This window comes from Acinonyx jubatus, chromosome B2 (assembly GCF_027475565.1).
Source record: "Acinonyx jubatus isolate Ajub_Pintada_27869175 chromosome B2, VMU_Ajub_asm_v1.0, whole genome shotgun sequence".
Lineage (NCBI taxonomy): Eukaryota > Metazoa > Chordata > Mammalia > Carnivora > Felidae > Acinonyx > Acinonyx jubatus.
In genome coordinates, this window is record NC_069385.1 from 128,832,632 (window position 1) to 128,858,220 (window position 25,589).

Below are 25,589 nucleotides of genomic sequence, written 5' to 3' on the forward strand. Positions count from 1 at the left end.
TCCGCCACTGACTTGTGGCAAAAGTTGACTTTCGCAAGGGATGGGTCTTGAGAGAAGGTGTTCAGGGGGGCGAGATAAGCATTCCCAAGGCGCTTTCACAAAATCTGAAAAGTGAGTCTAAAGGTGGAAGTCCTTTGCAATTTCTTGTTCCAAATGACCATCAACAGGCAAAATAAAATAAACTACAACTTAGATTTTCCCATTACTTCGTAGAAAGTGGGTAGTGTTTTCTTCTCTATCTTCATAGCAAGGAAATGCATTACTAATGGTGAAAACTTCTCCAGAAACTGATGGCTCCGTGTAAAAATCGTTTTACACGTCGGAAATCGAACTTCCAGACAATTTTTCTGGATTACTGGAATACAAAAATTCATAAAAACTCCCCAAACAAAAATCTCATCATCTAAGCATGCTCTTCTCAATTATGTTTCTATTCAAAGCTTGGCTGGCACGGTTTCAAGGGATTGGCAAAAGTAAATGTTTAATAAGTAACCGCCCAATCGAATGGCCCTCATTTTTCGGCTTACTTCCGCCCGGGGACCGAGGAAATCCTGAAAAGCAGGGGCTGCGCTTTCCCGGCGGTTGCAGCCGAAGCGCTGAGCGAGCGGCCCCCGCCAGCGCAAGTCCTCCCCTCGGTGGCCGCGCCCGGCGCTCGGGTCTCGGGGACCCCGCCCCTGCTCGCGTTCCTCGGGCCTCGGAGGCGCAGGGCGGAGCCGCGGGCCGGCGGGCACAGGTGGGGAGGGGCGGCCCAAGTGCGTCGGTGACACCCGCGGGGGGCGGGGAGGCGCGGCGGGCGCACCCCGCCCTGCGAAGAAACCGGCCAGGTGTGGCCTCGGTGCCGGGTGCCAGCGGGGAGGAGACTCGCGCCCCCACCGACCAACACCAACACCCAACCGCGACCCAGCTCCTCTGAGCCCTCGCCGCCCTCCGAGCCACAGCTCTTCCTCCCGCGCCTGGTCCCTGCCCGTCGTCGTCCCCGCGCCCGACCTCCGCCCGCCGCGCCGCGCTCGCAGCGGCCGGGACGGCCCTGGTGGCGAGGAGCGTCCCCGCGACCCTTCTGCGCCCCCCCCCCCCCCGTTTCCCGGCTTGGGGCCTCTCTTTTGAACCCCTCCACCTTCTCCGAGCCGGCCCGCCCTCGCTTATGCCTCGGCGCTGAGCGGCTCTCTGAGTGCTCGCCAACATGAGCTGCAACGGAGGCTCCCACCCGCGGATCAACACGCTGGGTCGCATGACCCGCGCCGAGTCCGGCCCGGACCTGCGCTACGAGGTGACCTGCGGTGGCGGCGGGGGCGGCGGCGGCGGCGGCGGGGGCACCAGCAGGATGTACTACTCCCGGCGCTGCACGGTCACCGACCAGAACTCGGACGGCTACTGGTGGGTACCGGCCGGCGGGCAAGCACCGGAGCCTGGGACCGGGGCGGGGGGGGGCCGGTCTCCGTACTCTCCTTGCCGAACCCCCCAGCATGTTAGGAAAGGGAGGCACCGAGCCCTCCCTCCTCTGACCGACGAGAAAAGCCAGGTCCAGAAAAAGGAAAGCCGTTTTGCTCGAGTTCATGAAAGCATTGCTTGTTCGCGCCGGGGCAGAGCCAGGTGTCCTGCCGCCCTGTGCGCTGCGCACACCCGGGTGGGTGTGTGTGCGAGCGGGGAGCGGAGCGGCTCCTTCCCTGCAAACGGGTTCTCGGTCCCGCCCTTCTCCCTTCCTGCCAGCCGGGGCTGGAGGCTGGCCAGCGAGGCGTGCAGGAGGACGCCGCAGGCCGGCCGGGCCGTGGGGGTCTCTGCCTCCTGGATTGCCCCCTGTGCCGCCGGGTCCGGCTGGCATCCCTTTTGTCCCCGCCGGCAGGTGGGAGGTCGGGCGGGCGGGGCTGCAACGACAAAACCCAATCTCTCCAACTGTAACCAAAAGTAGAATAGTAAAGCAGCGGGGGCTCCGGCTAGCCAGGGTCGGATTCGGGGCTCCTCGGGCTCCAGTGGCTTACTCCAAATTCCTGGTCACCCCGAGACCACCCCAGCTTGGACGCCAGGGCTGCTGCGCCAGCCAAGGGCTTTTGTGTAGAGGCCGTGCGTCCGGTCGCGCGGGGTCTGGTCCTGAGAAGGCCCCGCCTGGACCTCCCCTGCTACCCAATGAAGCTTCCCCGCAGGGGCAGCGGGCCGACCCCAGGTCCCAGTTCACCCGGGACGCTCCGGTCGCCCTGGCCCCGCTGCGCCGCAGCCCCAGCCGGCGAGCGTACCTGTGGCCCCGCGCCTGCGCCCTTTGTCTCCTCCTTTTAAAACTCGGAGGAACGACCTCGGTGTATTGCTAGCAGAGTGCGGGCGCAGGGTTGGCTTTTGGAGCCGGCGAGCGGGAGCGGGGACCTGTGGCGCGGAGGGCGCCGCTTCTCACAGCGCGAGCCCGCGACGCTGGGAGCCTGTCCCGGTCAGGGGGCCCAGTCGGGGGCCCTGCGGGATGGGGGCAGGGTCTTCTCAGAAACATCGCGGAAACTGATCGCGGGGGTCATTTGGGAGGGTGGGGGAAGATCATGAGGCTGCATTGACTCGGTCCCTAGAGCTGGACTTGGGATGCCCACGGCAGCCGTGAGAATTCCGCGGTCCGTGCCTTCCCCCCGCCCCCCGCAAGCCCTTCCCCAGTAGGGCTTTTGGGAAACAGGCCGGCGTTCCAGAAGATTATTTACCCTGCCTTGTGGCCTTAGGCTGGGGAGGAGCAACCTGAATACACTCCAGGGGGTTTTTGTTTTACCAGCAGTTTTGAAGGCAGGACCAGTCGAGTTGCGACCTGTTTCCTGCTTCGATTTATTTATATATTTATTTTCCTCGAGCATCTTGACATTTTATTTTCTCTTTTTAGAGTTAGCGAAGACTTGTCTTAGCCTTGGCGCTCTTGTTTTCTGAACAAAATGCGCCTGGGGATTTCCAGGAAAAATGTGCCAAGTAGTAGGGAGAATGGGGAGAAAATTTTACTAGTTATCACTTTGATTTTTAACCTTGTTTTAAAACTTGGCCAAGCATTTAAATCCGAAACTCCACTTTTCCCTCTCAGTCTTCCTGTATTTGGGAAGGACGTTCTTTTCATCTACCCATTTAAATCCAAGTCAGAATTTTGCAAGGATTCTTGAGCAGCAGTGCTTTCTGGCATTTTACGAACCAAGTGTTTTATTTTCATTTTATATTTTTAAAAAATATGAACCTGTTAATCTAGAGTCCTTATATTTTAAATTGACAATAAACATTACTGTTAATTGACCATTTCACTCCCTTGGCTCCTTGTAGAAAGAAATTTGTAATGAATTACTATATTGGTTAACGAACTGCATAAAGATACATGATTTATAAGGATTCTTCATGGAAACACTACATTTTTAGGTGGCTCAATGTTTTCTCATAGCATTATTTTCCAACCTAAACGCTGTTTATAAACATGTCAAGTGTTAAGTCTCTCTGAGAAGGGGAAACAGACTGGAGTTTAGAATTACTTACTTTTGGGGAGGGGTGTTTTTCTGCACTTTGAGGTCGATCTGCTAGGGCAGCGGGGTGTCTTGCTTGGAGGCCTGAGTCATTGTGGGGCCATTCTTTCGTGATCCAGTAATGGAGATTCTCCCAGCCTGGCCCCCCAGCCAGTGGTGCCGCTAAACCTTGCTGAATTCAAGAATTAGCACACGAAAAAATTGCCTGCAACTGCTGACTTCTGCATTTAAAAAAATAATGGCGACTGACTTAGGAGACTTGAGGCTTTCACGCACCCAGTTTCGTGTGGTCCTTTTTTTTAATGGTTTTGTGCCCAGGGATTTGTTGTCCCCCGGCACGTACTTTCTAGAAGTAGGATGCCATGTATGACCCTGACTGCCCTCTGCCAAATGAATAAGGATTAAGAATTTAATAAGTGCTTTCTGACCAAAAGTTTTTCTAAATGAAGGTTTTTTTGTTTGTTTTTAAAGCACCAAAACCTGTATGAAACTACTGGTTGAATTTAAACTTGTTTCTTTAAAACACTGCCACTTTATTGTCAGAATTAGATTGCTGATTTTTTAAACAACCTGTGTTTGTATTTAACCTTCCCTTAAATAAACTAATTTGAGTGTGTAAGGAGCCTAAATCTTATTTTTCTTTTTAAAATGACTTTAAAACACCGTCCTGTGTCTGTGCTTTGCATTGATAACACTTGTCAGTTCTTAAGACAGTATTTTATTTCATTTGTGGTTCTCCTTCAGTGCCCACCCACCTTTTGTGTTTTCTTTATTTTAGGCTGAATGGAATCACAACTACTTTAACTTTTTTTTGCTCTACTTGATAAAGTTTGGTAAATGTTATGTGCTTGATGATGTAAGAGATATATTTTTGAAAATTTAAACTGTGGATTTTCTTATAGGATGTTACATTAATATTGCTTTCAATGAAAGCCAACTTACTGTCGCCTTGTTCCTACAGTTAAATGATAAATCTGTAGTGAAATTTGGTAGCAAAATTCAGTTTGGTAGACAAAGCCCCACAGTTAGATCTCTCACTGATCAAAGTGTGGATATTGTAGGAGGATTAAAAGCCAAATATAGTCATTAAGCTTCAGAACTATGTGGTTATAAAGTTAATGCTTACTTCTCTCCAGAACTCGTGATTTCCAAACCAAAATACATGTGATCTATATTTTAATATTTGATATATATTTTAAAGTTTGTTTTAAACTAAGTGTCTTCCTTAGCAGGAGATAAACAGGTCCATTTGCATTGAATTTTAGAGCTGGAGAGAGGGCCGAGGTGTACAAAGCCTCACTCTTCCACTTTAGAGAGAAGTCAAGTAAGACTTGCCCTAAATCCCAGAGTCCGCTCGTGGCTAAGTTGGCATGAGAACCCAAGGCTTCTCACCTTTGCCCTCCTGTCATTCTGTGCCTTTAGACCATGTGTACCTTGGGTATTAGACTGGACAGTCTTGTACTTAAACAATGAAAGAGTCTCAATTCCAGTCATTCATTCATTCATTCATTCAGTGAATACTGAACATCTGCTGTGTATTAGGTGTCAAGGAGTGTCAAAGGTGAAAATACAAAGACTTCTTTTTTTTTAATTTTTTTTTTAAATTTATTTTTGACAGAGAGACAGAGCATGAGTGGGAGAGGGGCAGAGAGAGAGAGGGAGACACAGAATCCGAAGCAGGCTCCAGGCCCCGAGCTGTCAACACAGAGCCCAATGCCGGGTTCCAACTCATGGACTTTGAGATCATGACCTGAGCCAAAGTTGGACGCTCAACTGACCGAGCCACCCAGGCACCCCCAAAGACTTCTTAAAAGGATCATAGCTTTTTAAAGAAAAATAAGTACTATAATACAAAAGTATAGTAGAAGGTATAAATGACCAAGAGGCTCATACTGTACTGGAGGTACTAGTGAGATTTTATAAAGGAAGTTGTGCTGAATTAGATGTTGAACAGTTTCAGCTGATAAAGATGGGTGGGCAGAGAGATCATTCCAGGGGAAGGAAAGTCTGGGAGGTGAAAAAGCAGCAGGTCTGCTTTTTGAGCAAGTGGGAAGCAGTAAGACTCAGAAGAAGGGTAGGTTGTGGCCAGAGCCTGGGAGACGTTGACTCCGTGGTGGGGAATGTGGATACGATGTAGAGGGGAGCCACGGCAGGTTTTCTTCGAAGCCAGTGATGGTCTCCTACGTTGAAGGAACAGGGACATAAGACTATCCTCGCGAGCTGTAGCACTGTTTCTGTGGTAGCAGTGAGCAGGGTGGAGAGGTAATGAAAGCCTGACTGAGGGTGGGGGCCTGGCTGCAGGATAGGAAAGTAGATGGAGTGGAGTGGCAGCTTCATCTGAGAACTGGATGTGAGAGGCCTGGGAGAGCCTGAGAAAACAGGCCTGGAGTCGGGTGACTCACAGAATGGATCTTCTAAATATTTTTCTGGGAAGCGATTGCAAAGTACGATTCAGTTTAGCTCAATCTATGGCTGATAACACTTCCATGGTTATTATCTTTGAGTAAGTTACATATTTTATAAAAATATCAGATGAGTGGTTAATAATAGCTACCATCACCTGGCAAATACCTACAGTGTGCCAGGTGTATTATATATGTTTTCTTAAGCCTCCTGACAAACTTCCCATTTTACAGATACAAAACCGAGGTTAAAGTAGTTAGTTTATGATTTGGCCTGCGTCACACAACTGGTTAGTGGTTGAGCTGCACTTGAATCCAGTATACTACAATGGATCAAGAAAAGATCAAATCCTGGTTATTAGAATTCATCTTTTGGGGGCGCCTGTGTGGCTCAGTCGGTTGAGCTTCCAACTTCGGCTCAGGTCATGATCTCACGGTCTGTGAGTTCGAGCCCCACATCGGGCTCTGTACTCACAGCTCAGAGCCTGGAGCCTGCTTCAGATTCTGTGTCTCCCTCTCTCTCTCTGACCCTCCTCCGTTCATGCTCTGTCTCTCTTTTTCTCAAAAATAAATAAACATGAAAAAAAAAAGAATTCATCTTTTGTCCTGGTAAACTCTTCTACCTAAACCGAGTGTTTGCTTCTTTTTAACCTGTTGCACTCCTGTGAAATATTTATTTCATAACCAATGTATTCTTTTGTTAATACTCCAGTAGGGTTTCCATCTGCCAAGGAAAAAACACAGCATGATGCTGTATTAAGCCAACTCATGTTAGTCAGACCTACAAAGCAGCTTTCAACAGCAGTTAATTTTTTTCTCTAAATATGGGCATAATTTCATTGTTGTTCAGGTGATTGAAATGTCTTGGGGAAGAAAAAAAACTGCTGATGCCCCTGATGCCTCAGTGCTGACTGCTTAGGGTGGAGCAAAGGAGGGCTTGGGTGTGACCTGGGGAGTCTAACTCAACCCTCAGCCAACCTGTCTTTCCAGATGAGGAGGTTCTAGAAGGAGTGCTTCAGTCTGGAGGCCCAGGTGCTTAGGGCACTGCCCCACCCTTTGCTTTTCTTTCTCCCTCCTGCACTTGGTGGGAAATGGTCAGGTGTGGTTCTGATGTTGAAGGCAACCGCCCCACAGACCCTAAGACTCAGCGAGCCTCTCCTTTGAGGCAACATCCTGTAAAATGTTAGTGCCGCCCAGCAATTTACATCTTAGCACCAACAGCTTGGACTGGTCGGGTCCAGAACCTGCAAGGACCTCATGGATGTGAAATCTACATTTCGTGAAAATGATGATGCTTTTGCAAATAGGTCTAAGTTCTTGCTTGGAATTACATTTTTAAAAAACATTTTATTTACTTTTGAAAGTTTATTTATTTATTTTTTTAGTAATATCTGCCCCCAACGTGGAGCTCAGACTCGGGATCCCAATGTCAAGAGTCGCATGCTTTTCCAACTGAGCCAGGGAGGTGCCCCTGCAACTAAATTTTTTACATGCAAACATAACATCCCTGACTTCATCTGGCACCTGAAAAAAATTAAAAAGGAGCTGACTTCTTGATGGATAAGCAGATAACCTGTCATTGATTTTTTTTTAGGCTTCAGAATGAATGTAAGTTTTCTCATAGGGGAATAATTCAAAATAGAAATCCTTATTGTGGTATTGAGTTTGTAAGAACCAAATATTCATAAGTCATTTCTGCTTCATGAAGGATAAGAGGACATCTTTTTCTAAATTTTCTCATCTCTTTAGGAAATTTCTTTCACGTTGTTAAAATGTATCACTTTCTTTGAATCCTCTCAAGGTGTTATTTTCACATCTTTTTTTTTTTTTAATGTTTATTTATTTATTTTGAGAGAGACAGAGAGCAGGGGAGGGGCAGAGAGAGAGAATTTCAAGCATGCCCTGCCATGTCAGTGTAGATGGGGTTCGATCCCACGAATTGTGAGATCATGACCCGAGCCAAAATCAAGAGTCAGATGCTTCACCTACTGAGCCACCCAGGTGCCCCTTTTAGGTCTTGTAATAACCTCTGAAATACCTCATATTTACGGCCTAATCCATTTCTTCTTTTTCTTTCTTTCTTCCTTCCTTCCTTCCTTCCTTCCTTCCTTCCTTCCTTCCTTCCTTCCTTCCCTCCTTCCTCTTTCTTTCTTCCCACCTCACCCTGGTTTGATGCAAAATATCTTTGGGAAAAGTTCAAAATTATGCATTCAGACAGAGACGCAAAATGAAAAATAAAATAAATCTGAGAAGCCTAGCCTAGCAAGCAGCAGCAGCGAGGATTGAATTTCTTCTGGGCTTTGTGGGCCTTTACTGGCTCTTCTGAGTGTCTTGTCAACCCCAGGAGGTGGGTGTGTTCCTACATGTTGCAGATGCAGAAACTCCAGGCACCGGGAGTCCAAGTCATTTATTTGCTCAAAGTTCCAGGCTGTACAAGTGGAAGTGGCTGAGCAGAGAGCGGAATCTGTCTCCCTGACCTCGAAAGTGTTTATATGAAGTTAATGGTATGTGATTCGTTTGCCCCGTGATGCTCCAATCCACGGAAAACCGTGTGAAGATAATGAACATGGGAAGGATGTGGAACTTTTATTAGAGACTGCTTCCAAAGCTCATGGGTGGGGACAAAAGGAAGGCTCAGAGGAGGCCCCTTTCTAAAATTTATAGAAAAAAACTCTCTTTGTACATTGTTGGGGTGGGAATGGGGGTAGGGGGCAAAATAGATGCGCCACGTGACTTGGCTTTGGAGATCTGGGTAATGAGAGAGTGGTAGTATCCTCAGATCAGCCTTTTTATTTACCTTCGTTTGCTTCTCCTTTACTAAACCAAACAAATACACATTAAGTACCTTCTGTGTGCAAAACTGTGTTGTTAGGTGCGTGTGTGAGTCAAGGATGACTAAGATGTGAGACTTTGCTCGACAGGAGCAGGACGGACAGGTGTGTAAATAACTAGTGCAGAATGAGGGCAGAGGTGTGAACCTGAGAGCCTAGTGGAAGAGGCAGCAGTTTGGTCTGTAAGTTCTGAAGGACTTTGAGCTTGTTCAGTGACATTTCGACTGATATGTAGTGTGTTTAGTGTGTCTTGGAGGTAGGATATTGCCCTGAAATGAAGAAGTAAAGATGTTTTCTTTTTACAAACGTCACCTTTCCCCCCCTTTTTACTTAAGATCCTCTAAAGAAAGTTGGTTAAGCTGCTGACTTCGGCTCAGGTCATGATCTCACAGTTCGTGGGTTCGAGCCCCACATCAGGCTCTGTGCTGACAGCTCAGGGCCTGGAGCCTGTTTCAGATTCTGTGTCTTCCTCTCTCACTCCTGCTCTGTCTCTCTCTCTCTCTCTCTCTCTCAAAATTAAATAAACATTAAAAAATTTGTTTAAAATTAGAAAGAGCTAAGCAAATAGGCTTTAAGATCCATATTCATGCATTAAATAATTATAATTTCCAACAAATATTTATTGAGCTTTTCTAAAGCCATTATTCTGTGAACCTGAATACAAAGAGACATAAGGACCCTGTGTTGATGGACTGAACAAAAGAAAGGCAAGAGATAAAGATGGTGGTAGAGCTAGACAGAGAGGGAGAGAGAGAGAGGAAGGAAGCAAAGAAGGAATCCAATAGGAGAGAAAGTGTATACACAAAAGCAATGCAGAATTAGTTGGCACGGACCACGTGTGCAATGAGCAGTACTGATTATTATAAAATGACTTTGAAAATCAGAAAGTAAATATTAAATTTTTTTCTTTTACCTTGTAATGCTGCATGCACTCAAAATTATTTGTCTTGTGTTTTTTGCTTATATTCTCAGCAATAGGCATTAAACTTAATGTCTCAATACAGCTAATGTTGAAGTCTTATTTTTAAAGAAAAGAATGTTATTTGGCAGTAGGAAAATAAAACATGAAAAGCTCTCTAATATTGTTCACATAATCATGTGGTCTGTCCTTAAAATTTGGATTAAGATCCAGAATGGGCTTTCCTTTTAGCCATTGATGAAGGGAACTTTATGTAAACAGTTAGAACCATTACTTGTTTAAACAAGTTTTAGAATGAATTTTTTTTTTTTTAATGTTTGTTCAGGCAGGTTCTTTATAGTATGAACCACTTGCCTTTGTATGTTTGAAGATAAAACAGAATTTCTGAGAAGTTAAAAACTTCGAAGGACAAATGTTATTTTTTCAAGGACAGTAATTAATTTTAGTTTAGAAGTCAGTATTTTTGATTGATTTGACCCAAGTAAGTTTTGTCTTCTTGTGGGCTTTTTTAAAACATTTTTTTTTACATGACATCTTTCATCTCCCATGCCACTGATGTGGAATTAAAAAATTGAACTTTGAGCTTTGTTAGTTCAATTCCCAACATGGTTTAAAATCGCTGCACCCCAACACCTATACATACCAGTATTGACAATTTTTTTTGAGGCCAGGGATTTTTAAAATCTCTATATGCTTGCTAAATAAGTACTTTTACTTAAAAATTATTTCTTCATCTGTGGTAGAATTTTGCATTTTTCCAGTCACCCTGTGAACTGAAGAGGAAACTTCATTCCCTACCATTAGAAGAGACTTTTGTATTATGATCAGTAGGAGTGAGTTTGGTGGTTTCATAAAACAGTTACAGAGGAGTGAGCTAAAGAAATCTTAGATATCCTATCTAGCCTAACAGATGAGAAAACTGAGGTCCAGAAATTTCTGATGTAAAAAAAAAAGTTCTGAAATTGTGATGTGGTCAATTAAAAATATGACTTGACTTAAAAAGTTTTGAGTGGCACACAGCTGTAACAAAAAGGCACGTGCTCCCTGAGCAAGCTCTCAGGGAGCAATATTCACTCTTTTCTGATTTTCTCCTGGCTGTCATGCTGACGGATCCTGCACAGTGTTGAGTGTCTGATGGCGGACTGACTTCATGAGTCACAGTCCATTCGCCTGCACTTTCTCCCTGATTGAAGTACAGCCATTTCTACGTGGAGTCTTCCTAGGGCCGCAGACAAGCAAATGGAAGGTGAAAGTGGATTCTCTTTTCCCCAGTCACTAAACCTCAGTCAGCCTGAGCCTCCCTGCCCCTGTCTGATTTTGCTGGACCCACCTATTAGAAAAGCCTACACCTGGCTCCCTCTCTCACCTAGCTCTGTGCCCAAAGGGTGTTCCTGGCCACACTGCAGGCTGAAGTGGGATTTTTACAGATGAGAGACAAGATGGGTAGATTTCGCTTTGAGAATCAGAGGAAGTCTTGGGGCGCGTGGGTGGCTCAGTCGGTTGAGCAGTTGAGCGTCTGACTCTTGATTTCCGCTCAGGTTATCATCTCATTGTTCATGAGATCAAGCCCCGAGTCCAGCTTCACGCTGAGGGTGGAGCCTGCTTGAGATTCTCTCTCTCTCCCTGTCTCTGCCCCTCCCTGTGACATGCGTACATGCGTGTGTGCGTGCGTGCTCTCTCGCTCTCTCAGTAAATAAACTTAAAAACAAAAAAAGGAACCAGATGAAGTCTTGAAAAGTCGTCAGTTGAAATTTGGTTAATTAGGTCATGTTTTCCTATGCACATATAGCAAGATGGAAAATTCTTCATTATGTTTTTCTAACACTTAGCTTTCCCTTTTTTTTTTGCCCCTTAAAAAAATTCAATTTTTGTACATTTCTCTTTCCTGTACAGTGGTTAATCTATTCGCCTAATTGCCAAGCAACACATAGGGGGTTTTAGTGGATGTCTAAGGCATGCATGGTGAACATAGGCAAGTCCTTTAGTGAAGCATGAAGATTTTTTTTCAGAATTATTAGCAACATATGGAGTTACCTGTTTTTTTGATAAGCTCAGATCTTTGTAGGGGAAAGGAAGCAGATGACTTATCTTTATATAGATGTCAATTGCTCTCTCGAGTAAAAATGTCTTCTAAAAGCAGGAGGGAACAAAAAACATGTAGAAAGTCCATGTATTAAAAAAATTTTTTTTAATGTTTATTTATTTTTGAGAGAGACAGAGACAGAATGTGAGTGGGGGAGGGGCAGAGAGAGAGAGGGAGCCACAGAATCTGAAGCAGGCTCCAGGCTCCAAGCTGTCAGCACAGAGCCCAATGCAGGGCTCGAACTCAGACCCGAGCTGAAGTTGGTAGCTCAACCGACTGAGCCACCCAGGTGCCCCAAAAGTCCATGTATTTTTAAGCCAACATTGAATTCCCTCACCTCCCTTTTTGCTGGATACAGTTCATTCCTATGTCATGGAACTACTCTAATAGTTGGTTTAAAAGCAGCTGGTGAGTTTTCTGTTTTATCATCAAGTGAATTTAGTGTCATCACCTCACTCTTAAAAGACTCGTATGTACACTTTGGTCCATTCATCCACAGCTGAGTTTGGCCTTCCTGCCTCTTTTTTTTTTTTTTTTTTTATACATTTTTATTTTAGGATAATTTTAGATTTATAGAAAAGTTGCAGATCCACTAGAGAGTTTTCATATGCGCTTCACTCAGTTTCTCCTATCAGCCTCTGTCTTGCAGCTCAGTTTGTGATACTTTTTACAGTAGCCCATGCTATTAAATCATTTGAGGAACTCTGGATTGCACTAAGAGATAGCCCTTTCGTTCATATACCAGGGACTGGCTTGCTTTGTGGGAATCACTCTCTGGACCAGATTGCTGGGAGCAATCACAAAACGTTTCAGAACAAAGGCACTCTCATCACCTTTCAATAAAGAAAATAAATATAATTACACAGGACCTTCCTAAATTCCTTATCCATCCTCGGGTTCTAAATGAGGTTTCTGTATTTCCTAATTTTTTCCTTTGTCTCTTGAATTTCTTTCCTGTGATTCTTAAGTCCATTGGAATTTTGCACAAGTTTTGACAACTGATGCAGTCCTGTTTACATCTCAGCGATATGAGAAGTGTGCCAGGTTTCTTGTATAATTCTGAGTGGAAGAAAGAGAAGGCTGTGCTCATGGGGGGTGAGGGGCGGGGTGTGTGGGTTTTGGTAGGTGGGCAGTTCAGGCAGCATTGTGCCTGGGCCTGCCTGGAGAAGCCGTGTCATCATCCGGGAGTGGTTCCCAGGGAGAGCTTCCTCACCCACGTACATCAGCTAGTGCTGGCTTGTTGAGAAGCCTTCCTTGGAGAGAGGGACCGAAATAGGTGGCAGAGAAAGTCAGTTGCTTCCCCAACGTGAAAAGACGCAGAATCAGGTGCTGTGGGAGAAGTTTCTTGCGATCTCATCCCATCTACCCATGGGATAGCCTGTGTTTTATAAATCCCTCCTTTTTTTCAAAGTGACATTCTTTCTTTACAGCACACGCAGACACACCACCCCCCACATGCAGGCACATATACACATAAGAGAAAGTCCAGTGCGTCCAACAGGCATCAGTTTTATCTGTAGGTGTAGACCAGTCCTGGCTGAAGCCCTGGTGGCTCTGAAGCCCTGTGAGGAACTCAGGAGGCCTTTTCCCAAACATTCAGCAATAATTTAATATGCTTTAAATCTCTTTCCACTAAGCCTTAGGAGGCTATGCTGTAGCATAATGAATGTATCTTGGCATATTAAAAAATAATACTTTTATTCTACGTTGCTCTTTTTATGTATATCTGGAGCACATTATGGTCTCGTAATCTCTCTCTTTCTTTAAAATATAGAACATCTACAGGGGTGCCTGGGTGGCTCAGTCAGTTAAGTGTACAACTCTTGGTTTCTACTCAGGTCATGACCTCATGGTTCATGGGTCGAGCCCCATGTGGGGCTCCGCCCTGAGCGTGGAGCGTGCTTGGGATTCTCTCTCTCCCTGCTTGTGCTCTCTTTCTCAAAATAAATAAATAAACTTTAAAAAAATATGGAACATCTACAACAACACCTTTTAAAAATTTTTTTTAATGTTTATTTTTGAGAGAGAGAGAGAGAGAGAGCACAAGTGGGGGAGGAACAGAGAGAGAGGGAGACAGAATCCGAAGCAGGCTCCAGGCTCTGAGCTGTCAGTACAGAGCCCGACGTGGGGTTCGAACTCACGAACTGCAAGATAGTGACCTGAGCTGAAGTCAGACGCTTCACCTGGGTGGTGCCCCGCGCCTTTTTTGTTTGTTTGTTTCAGGTTTCTGCCATGCATCTGCCAGGAAAATGTTTCATGTGAGATGTGCATTTGGGTGATTATCATTGTAGAGAAAAATATTCCGTAGGGTCATCTTGAAAGGAAAAGCAGCTTGTTTTTGCATTCAAGATGTTTAAATTTCCTGTTGCTTTCCTGACACATATTTCTTTATTAATATTTTTTGTAGAATAAACTCTTCTCACACCTCCTACTGTTTTCCTCAGCCAGACTTGACTGTGAAACTTTCCTGTTCTGGGTCTGATCCCTTGAGGTCTTCCCTTGGAGGGCTTTGCATGGATAATTCGCATTATCAGTTATTATGGGATGAAGCAGGAAAGGTGATGGATAAGCTGCTGGAAATGTGTTTTTATAACTCAAGGGAATATTTCTGGGTTGGATCTTAGACCTGGGGGTGGGGAGGAAGCTTGCTGTGAAGGACATTATTGGGCTAATTAGTAAGATTGGAAAAAGTTCTATAGATTAGAAAATAATGTTCAATTTTGAATGTCTTGATTTTGGTAACTGTACTGTGGTTATATAATTGAATGTTTATTCTTAGGAAACATGCTGAAATATTTTGGGGTAAAGAGTTTATGAATATTTTTAAATGCTTCAGACAAATGTATATAAGTTTTTTTCTTAATGTTTATTTTAAATTTTTATTAATGTTTATTTATTTGTGAGAGAGAGAGTGAGAGCGAGAGGGAGAGGGGCAGACAGAGGGAGACACAGAATCTGAAGCAGGCTCCAGGCTCCGAGCTGTCTGCACAGAGCCTGATGTGGGGCTCAAACTCATAAACTGAGAGATCATGACCTGAGCCGAAGTCAGATGCTCAAGAGACTGAGCCACCCAGGCGTCCCCAGACAAATGTGTATATATGGCAATAAATACACCTGCAGAGAGGGGAAGAGTGATAAAACAAACATGCAAAACGTTAACAATGAGGGAATCTGCACAAAAGGTCTACAGGCGTGTTTTTGTTTTATTTTTGCAGCTTTTCTGAAAGTTTGAGATTATTTTGAAATGGGGAAAAAAATAAATTTCACATCTGCTTTCTTTGTGTTTGCTTTGTCAGTCAAACCGGGACGATGTCCAGGCACCAGAACCAGAACACCATCCAAGAGCTTCTGCAGAACTGCTCGGATTGTTTGATGCGGGCCGAGCTGATTGTACAGCCGGTGAGCTTTCTTGTTCTTCGAGAATGCCATCCACCTCTACCTTTGTCCCCGTTAGCTTAGACTTCTTGTCCTAATCTGTGCATCCTTATTCACTGATGTCCTGCATACTTAGAGTTTAGAGATTATCTTTTTCAAAACAGACTAGAGAGGGAGGTGTATCTTCTTCATCTATTTGTTGGTTTAACAACGGCCATCAGTTTCCAACAAATGTTTACGGATTGCCACCCTTTTGGAATTGCAACAACCTGTCATTTATTTATTATTTTGATGATTATTGTCATGCTTTCTCTTCCTAGAAATGCAACCTGACATGTTTATGTCACTGGATTGTGACGTATGCCATCAATGTAATAAGTTTTTTTTTTTTGTCAGGAAATATTACTGTATTGTGAGAACAATTCTATTTGAGAAAAGAAAAAGAAAGGAAGGAAGGAAGGGAGGAAGAAAGGAAGGAAAGAAGGAAGGAAGGAAAGAAGGAAGGAAGGGAGGGAGGGAGGGAGGAAATGAGCAATGGAAAATTGAGGAAAAATGGTAACATTTATGAAAGCCTCATGTTATTTCTGAGTATTAGCTTAAGTTCTCATTGAAACAGGCTTAGCAATCATGGATTGTATTTGTAAAGTTGTAATTTTAAAACACTGTAGCTAGCATTCAGATTTGCTCTGGTTTTGCTAAAAACCAGAATGGTGGGGCTGTAGACACCTTTTCTCTGTTTCCCCTGATTTATCGCATCTCTCCAGGGAAGGAATTGAGTTTCAATCTTCCCTATGCTGACATTAATGTAGGGTTACACCTGGAATCTGGCCCATCACAAAGTTCCCCTGTGAAATACAAAGAGGGATTTTAACCAAGTAAATTTGTGTGTTCTGTCTGGAGAATATCTTAATGTTCTAATTTCTCAATTTTAGAGATCTGTGTGGGTTCTAGTTTATTTTACCCAGTTAAAAAATAACTTCATTTTAATCAGTATAAAAGGATATTTGGGGCTCAGCAAACTAGCTTGACTCTAGTTCTGGTTGTTCCAAGTCCCTGATTTATTTTTTTATTTTTTATTGACTTATTTTTTTAATGTTTATTTTTGAGACAGAGCGTGAGTGGGGGAGGGGCAGGGAGAGGGAGACACAGAATCTGAAACAGGCTCCAGGCTCTGAGCTGTCAGCACACAACCCGATGCGGGGCTCAAACCCATGAACCTCGAGATCATGACCTGAGCCAAAGTTGGACGCTTAACCGACTGAGCCTCCCATGCGCTACCCCGCCCCCCCACCAAGTCTCTGATTTAAAACACATTCTTCATCACAGAGCTGTGATTCCTTTACATAAAGCAAAATAGGAGGCTCCATGCTTCAGATTCTGTGTCTCCCTCTCTCTGTGCCCGTCCCCTGCTTGTACTCTCTCTCTCTCTCAAAAATAAACATTAAAAAAATTAAAAATAAAAACAAAAACGGGAGTCTCCAGTGACTTAATATTGAATACATACACACCACAGTCCTGGACACGATTTGTAGTGGCTGTGGAAACGTTTTACACTGTGGTTGTAAAAACGTACCTGGCATCATATTCTCAGTGTATTTTGACTTACATGCATTGAAGTGTAATAATGTCAGGAATAGGTAGCATACTTGCTTCATTTGGCTGAAGTTGAATGAAAACAGCAATTGTAAAATTCGAGGGAAAGCTCAACTATGGCCCTGAAGCAGCGGCCTCTTGCATGTGAAAAGAGGAAGCTTTCTTTTTTTAAAACAATTTTTAATTTTGAAATAATTATAGACTCATAAGAAGTTGTAAAAATGGTACAGACCACCCTGGTGTACCCCATCACCCAGCTTCCCCCAGGGGTGACATCTCACACGACTGTGATGCATCATCAGAAGCGGGAAATTGATTAGCCCCATACCATGAATTAGATAGCTTCCTTTTAAGAACTGAAAAGCTGTGTTCCTAGAAGATGCAGGAAAAGCTCAGTGTGTGTGTAAAACACTTTATCCAGTAGAGTGTTCTGACCCCAGTGAAATTCCCATTGGATGGATGTTCTTTGTAAATATGAAAGATAGCATTTAACATATTGAAGCAAGGGAAAACTCAGTGTTCTGTAACTTTGCCTTTAAAGGCCTAGTAAAAATTTAAAATATAGTCCACAAATTTTGCTTCATGAACCCGCCCATATTTACCTACCTGTCCCACCAAATTAATAAGGTAATTTTCAGTTAGTCACATGCAAAATGGCATCTTCTACTATTTGTCAAGTTTACAGCAGAAGCTTTTGCTTCCGTGAACACAAGTGAAAGTCTTCCTCTCCAGCATCGTGTGTTGCCTTCACGTGGATTCTTTCCTTTAGGAACTGAAATATGGAGATGGGATACAGCTGGCTCGGAGCAGAGAATTGGATGAATGTTTTGCCCAGGCCAACGATCAGATGGAAATTACCGATAGCTTGATCAGAGAGATGCGACAGATGGGCCAGCCCTGTGATGCCTATCAGAAAAGGTATTGCCTTTATCACAGAGCACACTTACCGGCAGGCCTCATGAAGAAGAATGTCATGCACCCACTGGCACTCAGTCATGTGGCCCAGGTCTTCCCTTGAAGGAACCACAGCCATTCCGGAGGAAAGGCTGGGCACGCTTGGTGTTTGTGCAGCTACTATATACAGTAGCTATATAGTGATTCTATTCTACCTTCCTCTTATGTGGAATCACAAAGCGGCCATGAAAAGAATTAAACAGAGGTGCCCGAAGGAGTGGGCTTGTATTGATTGAGGGGTTGAGTTTGTTATGAGATGTTACGTGTACCTCCATTTTTTAGGGGGCAGCGAAAACCTTGGGCACAGCATTTGACTTTTAAGAGTCTAATACCAAGGCAAGCCCTGTTTGATGCATACAGAACTGAGGCGTGTAGAGTTGAAAAATCAGTTCAGAGCAGAGATGGGTGGTCTTGATTTTGCTGTCATGGTACTTGGGGCCCATGGCATGAGGCAAATTCCCAGGGTGAAACTTGGGGGGAAGCAGGGGGTGCTACCGGGTTAGGCAAAGCCAGCGACACTTTCTGTGATGTTTCAGACTCTGAGCATCATAATATTGAGGTTCTTGTATGTGATTGAGATTCAAGTCATGTGGTAAAGAAAAGAAATCTTCAGGGGCACCTGGGTGGCTCAGTTGGTTAAACTGGCTCTTGGTTTCGGCTCAGGTCACGATCTTGCACCTTCATGGGTTCGAGACCTCCATCGGGTTCTGCGCTGGGCGTGCAGAGCCTGCTTGGGATTCTCTCTCTCCCTCTCTCTCTCTGCCCCTCCCCAACCCACCCTGTCTCTTTTGCTCTCAAAATAAATAAACTTAAAAAAAAGAAAAGAAAAGAAAAGAATTTTTTAAATAAGACATTTGTGACCTCCGTGCTAACACAAAGGAGACTCAGAAGGGGGGACATTTGTCCAGAACATGTCTTCATAGGCTGTTTTCCTGCCACAGTGTAATTGTTTTCCTTTCCTTTCAGACTGCTTCAGCTCCAGGAGCAAATGCGAGCCCTTTATAAAGCCATTAGCGTCCCTCGAGTCCGAAGGGCCAGCTCCAAAGGTGGTGGAGGGTACACCTGTCAGAGTGGCTCCGGGTGGGATGAATTCACCAAACGCCTCACCAGCGAATGTCTGGGGTGGATGAGGCAGCAGAGGGTAAGCAACTTCCAGACGAGGTTGGTTCTGGAGTGTTCCACACCTGGGTGTCAGGTGTATAGAACATGGCAGGGTCGGCCCAGTGGTCTGGCCACAGAGTGGTCTGGGACCTCAGCTGGCAGTAGAAACTTGCTGTTTTCCGTATTTTCCTGATATACAATTTAAATTGAATGCTTCTTTTTTGAAATAAAACTTCAGCTTTTTTTTTTTTTTCTTCTCTTCTGTGGCTTAGGGAATCAGCCTCATTGTTTTATGGTCCTAATTTATCATACAGGTAACATTTAACAGGTATAATTTAATAAGTAGATTTTGAATATCTAGCTCTTACCATTCCCAACCTGAAAATGTGTTGGAGTTCATGGGTCATTGTTCTTTCTACTTGAGCAGTGGTAAGGTGGTAAGTGACCTCATCTGTGTTACTGATAGGTACTTAAAAAAAATCTTGTAGAGGTTTATTTAAAATGTTAAATTGGAGGAGCTGGAAACAGTAAAACTGGATATTCTGGTTTGGGCTCATCGGTTGCTTACCTTATACTTTTGAAGTATCAGTTGCCTTGTGCAATCATTACGTCATGGATGTGGGAGGGGAGTAAAATAATGGCAACCAAAGTATATGCTGAGTCTTTCCCTACAACTGCAGTTTCTACAAAGTGTTTTCCAATGCTAATTATTGTTTTGTTGTTTTATGTGGTCATTAGGCCCTTTAATGAACAGGTGGCATTAGAAATATATCATAATCATGTAGATGGGGATTTTATAATGAAAAACCTGATGCTAATAACCCACCCTTCTCTCGAGAAGGTGGATACGATAGAATGATAAGTTGTGCAGACATCGTTTGTTATCCCATGTGGTTGTGGTTGTAAGAAATACTGGTTTTGTTGTTTGTTGTTGGACCAATTGAGCAGTGGGTTCAAAGTTTCTCAACCACTTAACATTTTTTGTATATGTTTTTACCTAAGTGGTGAGGGTTTACGGGTCTGTACATTCATTCATTCAATTAAGCTTTTCTCCTACTTGTTATAAAGACTATATAATACTATTATAGAAGGTGGGGCTTATAGAGGAGAAAAGTCAGTTATAATCCCAGAAACATAAATAAGAGTCCTATTTGTATGTTTTCAGATTCTCTTCTCATCTTTGAACACACATTCCTTGAGCTTTTTGTATCTATTGGCACCATACCAGAAAGGGTGTGTTCAAAATTATGTTTCATAGTCCTGGAAATGAATGTTATTGAAGAAAACAAGACATGTACACCCAAATGCCAGATTTCTGTCCAGAACAGTGTGGGGTTAATTGCTGTGTTTGAGCTGTAATAAAATCCTGCTCAGATAGGGCTGGGGGAGGGGTGGTGCTCCAGTCCCTGTGGAATGGAGCCCTCAAAGGAAGGCTTGCTTGGCAGAGCCGGTGGGGCTTGAGCTACATCATAAGTGATGTTAGGTGAGACAACCTTTGAACCAAGTTACTTGTTTGGTGTGAAAACATCCCATCGCCTAATTCCTCCTTAGTCAGTATTACAGTTATATAAAATGACAGCTCATCACCGGCCATTTTCTGTATTCATGTTGGGTGTAGCTTGGCAAGAATCCTTTGTAGCAAAGGCTCAACATTTTTAAGTTTGGAAAATGGCATCGTCCCGTGGGCTCACTTTTCTGTCATGGTGGGGGAGTGTTGTTTTAATAGGTGCCATTGATGAGCAATGCAGTTCAGATCAGCTGGCCCCCATGGTTTGAAAGGAACTAGAAGTAGTTTTATCACTTACTGAGGGTTTGCTCTGGGATTCTCTGGGGGCCCTTTTCCTCTTATCCCTCTTCCCCCAAGCACAGCCTGCATTCTTTCTCACTCCCAGGAGACTGGGCCACAGGCCCAGCTAGCTGATAAGGGAGCAGCAGTGTCCCCAGCCACATGATCAGTAAGCAGTCACACATCTCCTGTGCCAGGTTTTTCTTGTTTCCCAGATTTGTGTTTCTGCTGATGGGCTGCTCAGATACTATACACCTGGCTGGTAATGAGGGGCGTGCACGGGAGCCTGGTCATCCTATTAACTTACTAGTACACTCACCTGTTTCTGCTCGAAAGCCGAAAAGAGCAAGGGAGAGAAAGGTCAAAGTCCCCGGTAACTTTCAGCAATCTGACTGAAATGGCTCCCCTTTCTGAAGGCTTGCCAAGTGTATTAGAACATGGATGTGGCTTAGAACAATGTGTGTTATGTTCTTGCTGCAATACCAGACTGGGATGTCTGCCCTTGGCGTGTGTAAGAGATGACACAGGTGATTTGAAAATTTACATGAGCTCGTGCAAAAGAAACGTGAGATAATAGACCTGCCTCAGTATGAAACTTGTGGAATAGTACGCTTGTTTCTTATTATGTGGCATTCTTAAATTTGAAGTAGTGGGGACTCAAATTAGAAAGTCAGGTTTAATTCTTAAAGAGCTAACATGAGACTTTGAGTATGTGCTATAGTAACTTCTCTTTGAAGTGGGCCATAGGGAGTTTTGCATCCTGAAAGGTAATGGTAAATGCCAAGTTTAAAGAGTCAACAATTAACATGAATCGCAATAATGTAAAGAAATGAACAGTGAAAAATACTTTGAGGTCAGCCGTTTAGCTTGGGAAGTAGTACATGACTGACCTTAATGAGCTATTTCTGATGCACATTTTAAAATGAATATAGGGGCACCTGGGTGGCTCAGTCAGTTGAGGGCCCGACTCGATTTCAGCTCCAGTCGTGATATCACCGTTTGTGAGATTGGGTCCCGTGTCAGGCTTCACTTCACTTCACTTCAATGACAGTGCAATGCCTTCTTGGGATTCTGTCTTTCCCTCTCTGCCCCTTCCTGCACCTCAAAACAAATAAATATTAAAAAAAATAAAATTAATATAGGAACTTCTATCACTATTTTCTAATATATCATACACATACTATACAGATACATGCCACTTGCATGTGCACAGGTAGATTTTTTTTTCGTTAGAGGACATAATCTAGCTTTTAAGGGTCTCCTTCCTGCATCATCTCTCCTCAGCCGTGTTGAGCTGGGGTTGAACAAGTTGTGGGAAGTATTGGGCAAGCCCTGTTTGCTATTCAGGAATTCCAAGCCTTTACAGTTTTTGGGGGGGGGGGGCGTTCAAGAACATTGAATATTTACATCTTCATGTTTATCTGAATGGTAGCTATGGCTGTCCCTTGATACTCTGACCCCTGTTGCTGGGGCTAAGGTGAATCTAATGGAAAGGATTGGAAATGAAGGGCACACTCTTTCCCTTGGCAGGCGGAGATGGATATGGTGGCCTGGGGCGTGGACCTGGCCTCCGTGGAGCAGCACATCAACAGCCACAGGAGCATCCACAACGCCATTGGGGACTATCGCTGGCAGCTGGACAAAATTAAGGCTGACCTGGTACTTTGAGATGTTTTCATTTTTAGAATCTTAGAAAAGTATATGGAGGGATTGTGGAATTTCTCGATCCTGGGCGTTTTTGTCTGAAACATTAGCCTAAGATTTCTTCCATAACAGACTGGGAATTTCTAAAAATCCCATTTCATAAATGGGGAAGTGGGTTCAAATAGACCTGTCTCTAGAGACTGTGTTAACACTCGAGGGAGAGGTAAACAGAAGGCGAAAGGTGGACACACATGCATTTGGGCACAGTTTGTAGAATAGGGTATTTGAGGGTGGTAGGGTTTTTTGTTTGTTTTTAGAAAGCAGAGCATCTCTTAAATAGAGAAAGAGCTACAATTATAAAATTTGTGTGCTTGGAAAATCCTTTCCTATGTGGTAATTCAATGGATTTCTAATAAGGGAAATCGTGTCTCTTCCTGACACTTTTCGTTTGTCAAAGGACTGACTTGCATCTGGCTCAAGAAATACAGGATGAAATAATCACTCAATTTTAAGTACTTGGATCCCCCTGACCAGATCTCCTGCTTTTAAATCCCTCACTTTTTTACTTAGACCAGAGATACTCATCCTCACTTCTGCCTTTTTTCCTCCCTTACTTTTGTCTACCTGAATATCTCACCAAATTTCTCCCTTTTTTCTCTAAGGTCTAGAGAGTCCTAAGTTGTCTTGTGAAACTTAACACATGAATTAACATGTGAGTCTTTAAGTGATCAACCTTTTGTGGTGATAGCAACAAAAGCACAGTAAGGGGGCGCCTGGGTGGCTCAGTTGGTTGAGTGTCTGACTCTTGATTTTGGCTCCTGATCTCATGGTTTGTGAGTTCAAGCCCTGCATCAGGCTCTGCATGGAGCATGGAACCTTCTTGGGATTCTCTCTCTCTCTTTCTCTGTCTCTCCCCCTGCTTATTCTCTCTTTCTCTCTCTCTGTGTCTCTCTCAAAAAAAAAAAAAAAAAAAAAAGTCAGTGAGGGAAAAGGTCCCTATGAGTAAAAGGGATTTTTACTGAGAGATTTTTCTGAGATTTTCTAGAGCAAATATATCTTTCTACTGAGGGATCTGAAGTCAATATCTGACAAAAAGGAGGTTTAGAAGGGCTGCTCTTTTTGTACAAACCCACGAGGGGAATTAACTACTTGCTCGCTGTTTGTCTTTTTCTAGCGGGAGAAATCTGCGATCTACCAGTTGGAGGAGGAGTATGAAAACCTGCTGGTGAGCAGACTTATTTCTGACATCTCTGCATTCAGTTCAGTTCAGTTCCATAAAAGTGGAGAACAGCCTGGGCGGCAGCACCTAATAACCCAGGAAGTACCCAGAAGTAATAGTTAGGGGCTTGTAGATGCTAACTGCATTTCCACTGCTGGGGTTCCTTCAGAAGTGAAGTTAGAAGACTTTTTTTCTGAAGACAGTATTCACCGATATTCTGTTTATTTGCAAGTTGAGGGTCACGTATATAACACAGATTAAATACTTGGTGTTAAAGAAATAAAGCTTTTCCATTGGTCAGTTGCAGCCTTTTTATGAAGTATAAACAAAAATAAGACTTGTTTTCCCCAGATAGAGAGTGATTAGACCGTCATCACCGTTTTATGACAAACATGAAATCAGTTCACTTGACTGGTAAGAAGAGTGGTTGCCATTTTTTTCACCTACTCGTGACACCCTGGCTTCATGTCCTCGATATTTTCTTGTTGGCAGTGATCCTTTTAAAATAATGTGGCTAGTGGGACACAATGTAGGACACAATTGTCCTATTAGATCCGGGGCATGACTGATGGCACCTTGAAATTTTGGGGTGCGGCAGAGGGCAGGAAAAACTTGGCTTATCTTTCTAAGCATCCGTTTTTCTCTTTGTAGTCTAAAACTAATTCTTGAAACCAAACATCAGTGTCTGAATCAAGACCCTTTTGGGTTAGGCTATTCCACTGAATCTAAAATTGCTCCCTTGTTGATCATAAGTTTGGATGGATTTTTTTTTTTTTTTTTTTTTTTTACACATCCTAGGTGGTCAGGGAAGATTTTACCGATTCATATGATTTATTTATTTTTTTATTTTTTAATTAATGTTTACTTTCAAGAGAGTGAGAGAGACAGAGCATGAGTCGGGGAGGGGCAGAGAGAGAGAGGGAGACACAGAATCCGAAGCAGGCTCCAGGCTCTGAGCTGTCAGCACAGAGCCTGACACAGGGCTCGAACTCACGAACCGTGAGATCGTGACCTGAGCTGAAGGCAGATGCTTAACTGACTGAGCCACCCAGGCGCCCCTGTATTTGTCTATTAAAAAAAATTTTTTTTTAAATAAAAGGGACCACACAGATTTATCTATGGAATCTGCAGAGAACACCAGTAAGGTGCATACTGTTCTCCTAATGCTGCTTTTAACTTGCCTTGCAGAAAGCGTCCTTTGAGAGGATGGATCACCTGCGACAGCTGCAGAACATCATCCAGGCCACGTCCCGAGAGATCATGTGGATCAATGACTGTGAGGAGGAGGAACTGCTCTATGACTGGAGCGACCGGAACACCAACATCGCCCAGAAGCAGGAGGCCTTCTCTGTAAGCTTGCCCCTCGGAGTTGTAGATGCGAGGCTCTTGCCTGACAGGGCCCTGACATGGGGACAAAGGTCTCAATAATTTAATCAGCTATGTGGAATTCTGCCTCAGTTGAAATGGTCATGACAAGCCGTTCTTTTCTGGAAACTTCTCAGTGACTCTAGAGGGGCAATGCATTGCTTACCATCCTGGAAGACAGTAGATAAGAGTCAGAATTATGCATTTGGATATCCCAAAGTGTGTGTAGCCCAGTAGGATGGTGGATTCAAACCTAGATTAGGAAATCTCACCATTAGTTGTTGCTGTCCCTTTGCCTGTGTGGATTGGGACAAGACATGTCTCCAGTGTGACATCTGCCACGTACTAGATGATCTCAAACATCCTTTCTGGTCTTTAAAATGCTATGATTCTTGAGGACACCATAATTCGACTGTTAGACATTGTTCATTTCCAGAATGCAGTTTTGTATTCTAATTTTCCCTAAAACCAGTAGAAGTGATGGCCGGCTAATGGTGACTTTGCTCTGATGGATTTGTTTTTCTTTCGTTTACAGATACGCATGAGCCAACTGGAAGTTAAGGAAAAAGAGCTCAATAAGCTTAAACAAGAAAGTGACCAACTTGTCCTCAATCAGCATCCAGCTTCAGACAAAATTGAGGTAGGCTTCAAGAGATATTTTCAATAGAGAGTAAAGGGGAACTTTTTATAAAGTAATACTATACAGATTGAATGATTCGTATGTATCATAAAGCCATGACAAGTTTATTTTACATATTTTGGGATCAAAACCCTAGACTCGGGGCTGACAAGCTTTTCTGGAAAGGACCAAATAATTAATATTTTAGGCTTGCAGGCCATTTGGTTTCTGTTGAGATTA

The 25,589-nt window shown here is 43.8% G+C and overlaps 1 protein-coding gene across 2 annotated transcripts in view; it reads left to right on the top strand.

The window, feature by feature from the left end:
- The first annotated feature begins 681 nt into the window (after positions 1-681).
- Positions 682-25,589, top strand: part of DSP (desmoplakin) — a 48,059-nt gene continuing 23,151 nt past the window's right edge. Inside the window, exons 1-8 of one of the 2 annotated variants that reach the window (XM_027040261.2) lie at positions 682-1,374; positions 14,990-15,092; positions 17,431-17,579; positions 18,582-18,756; positions 22,033-22,161; positions 23,321-23,371; positions 24,554-24,715; positions 25,266-25,370. In XM_027040261.2, the coding sequence (XP_026896062.1) occupies positions 1,181-1,374; positions 14,990-15,092; positions 17,431-17,579; positions 18,582-18,756; positions 22,033-22,161; positions 23,321-23,371; positions 24,554-24,715; positions 25,266-25,370 (1,068 nt within the window). In that variant the 5' untranslated portion in view covers positions 682-1,180. The remainder of the gene's footprint in view (positions 1,375-14,989; positions 15,093-17,430; positions 17,580-18,581; positions 18,757-22,032; positions 22,162-23,320; positions 23,372-24,553; positions 24,716-25,265; positions 25,371-25,589) is intronic. The other variant, XM_027040262.2, reaches the window with a different exon arrangement.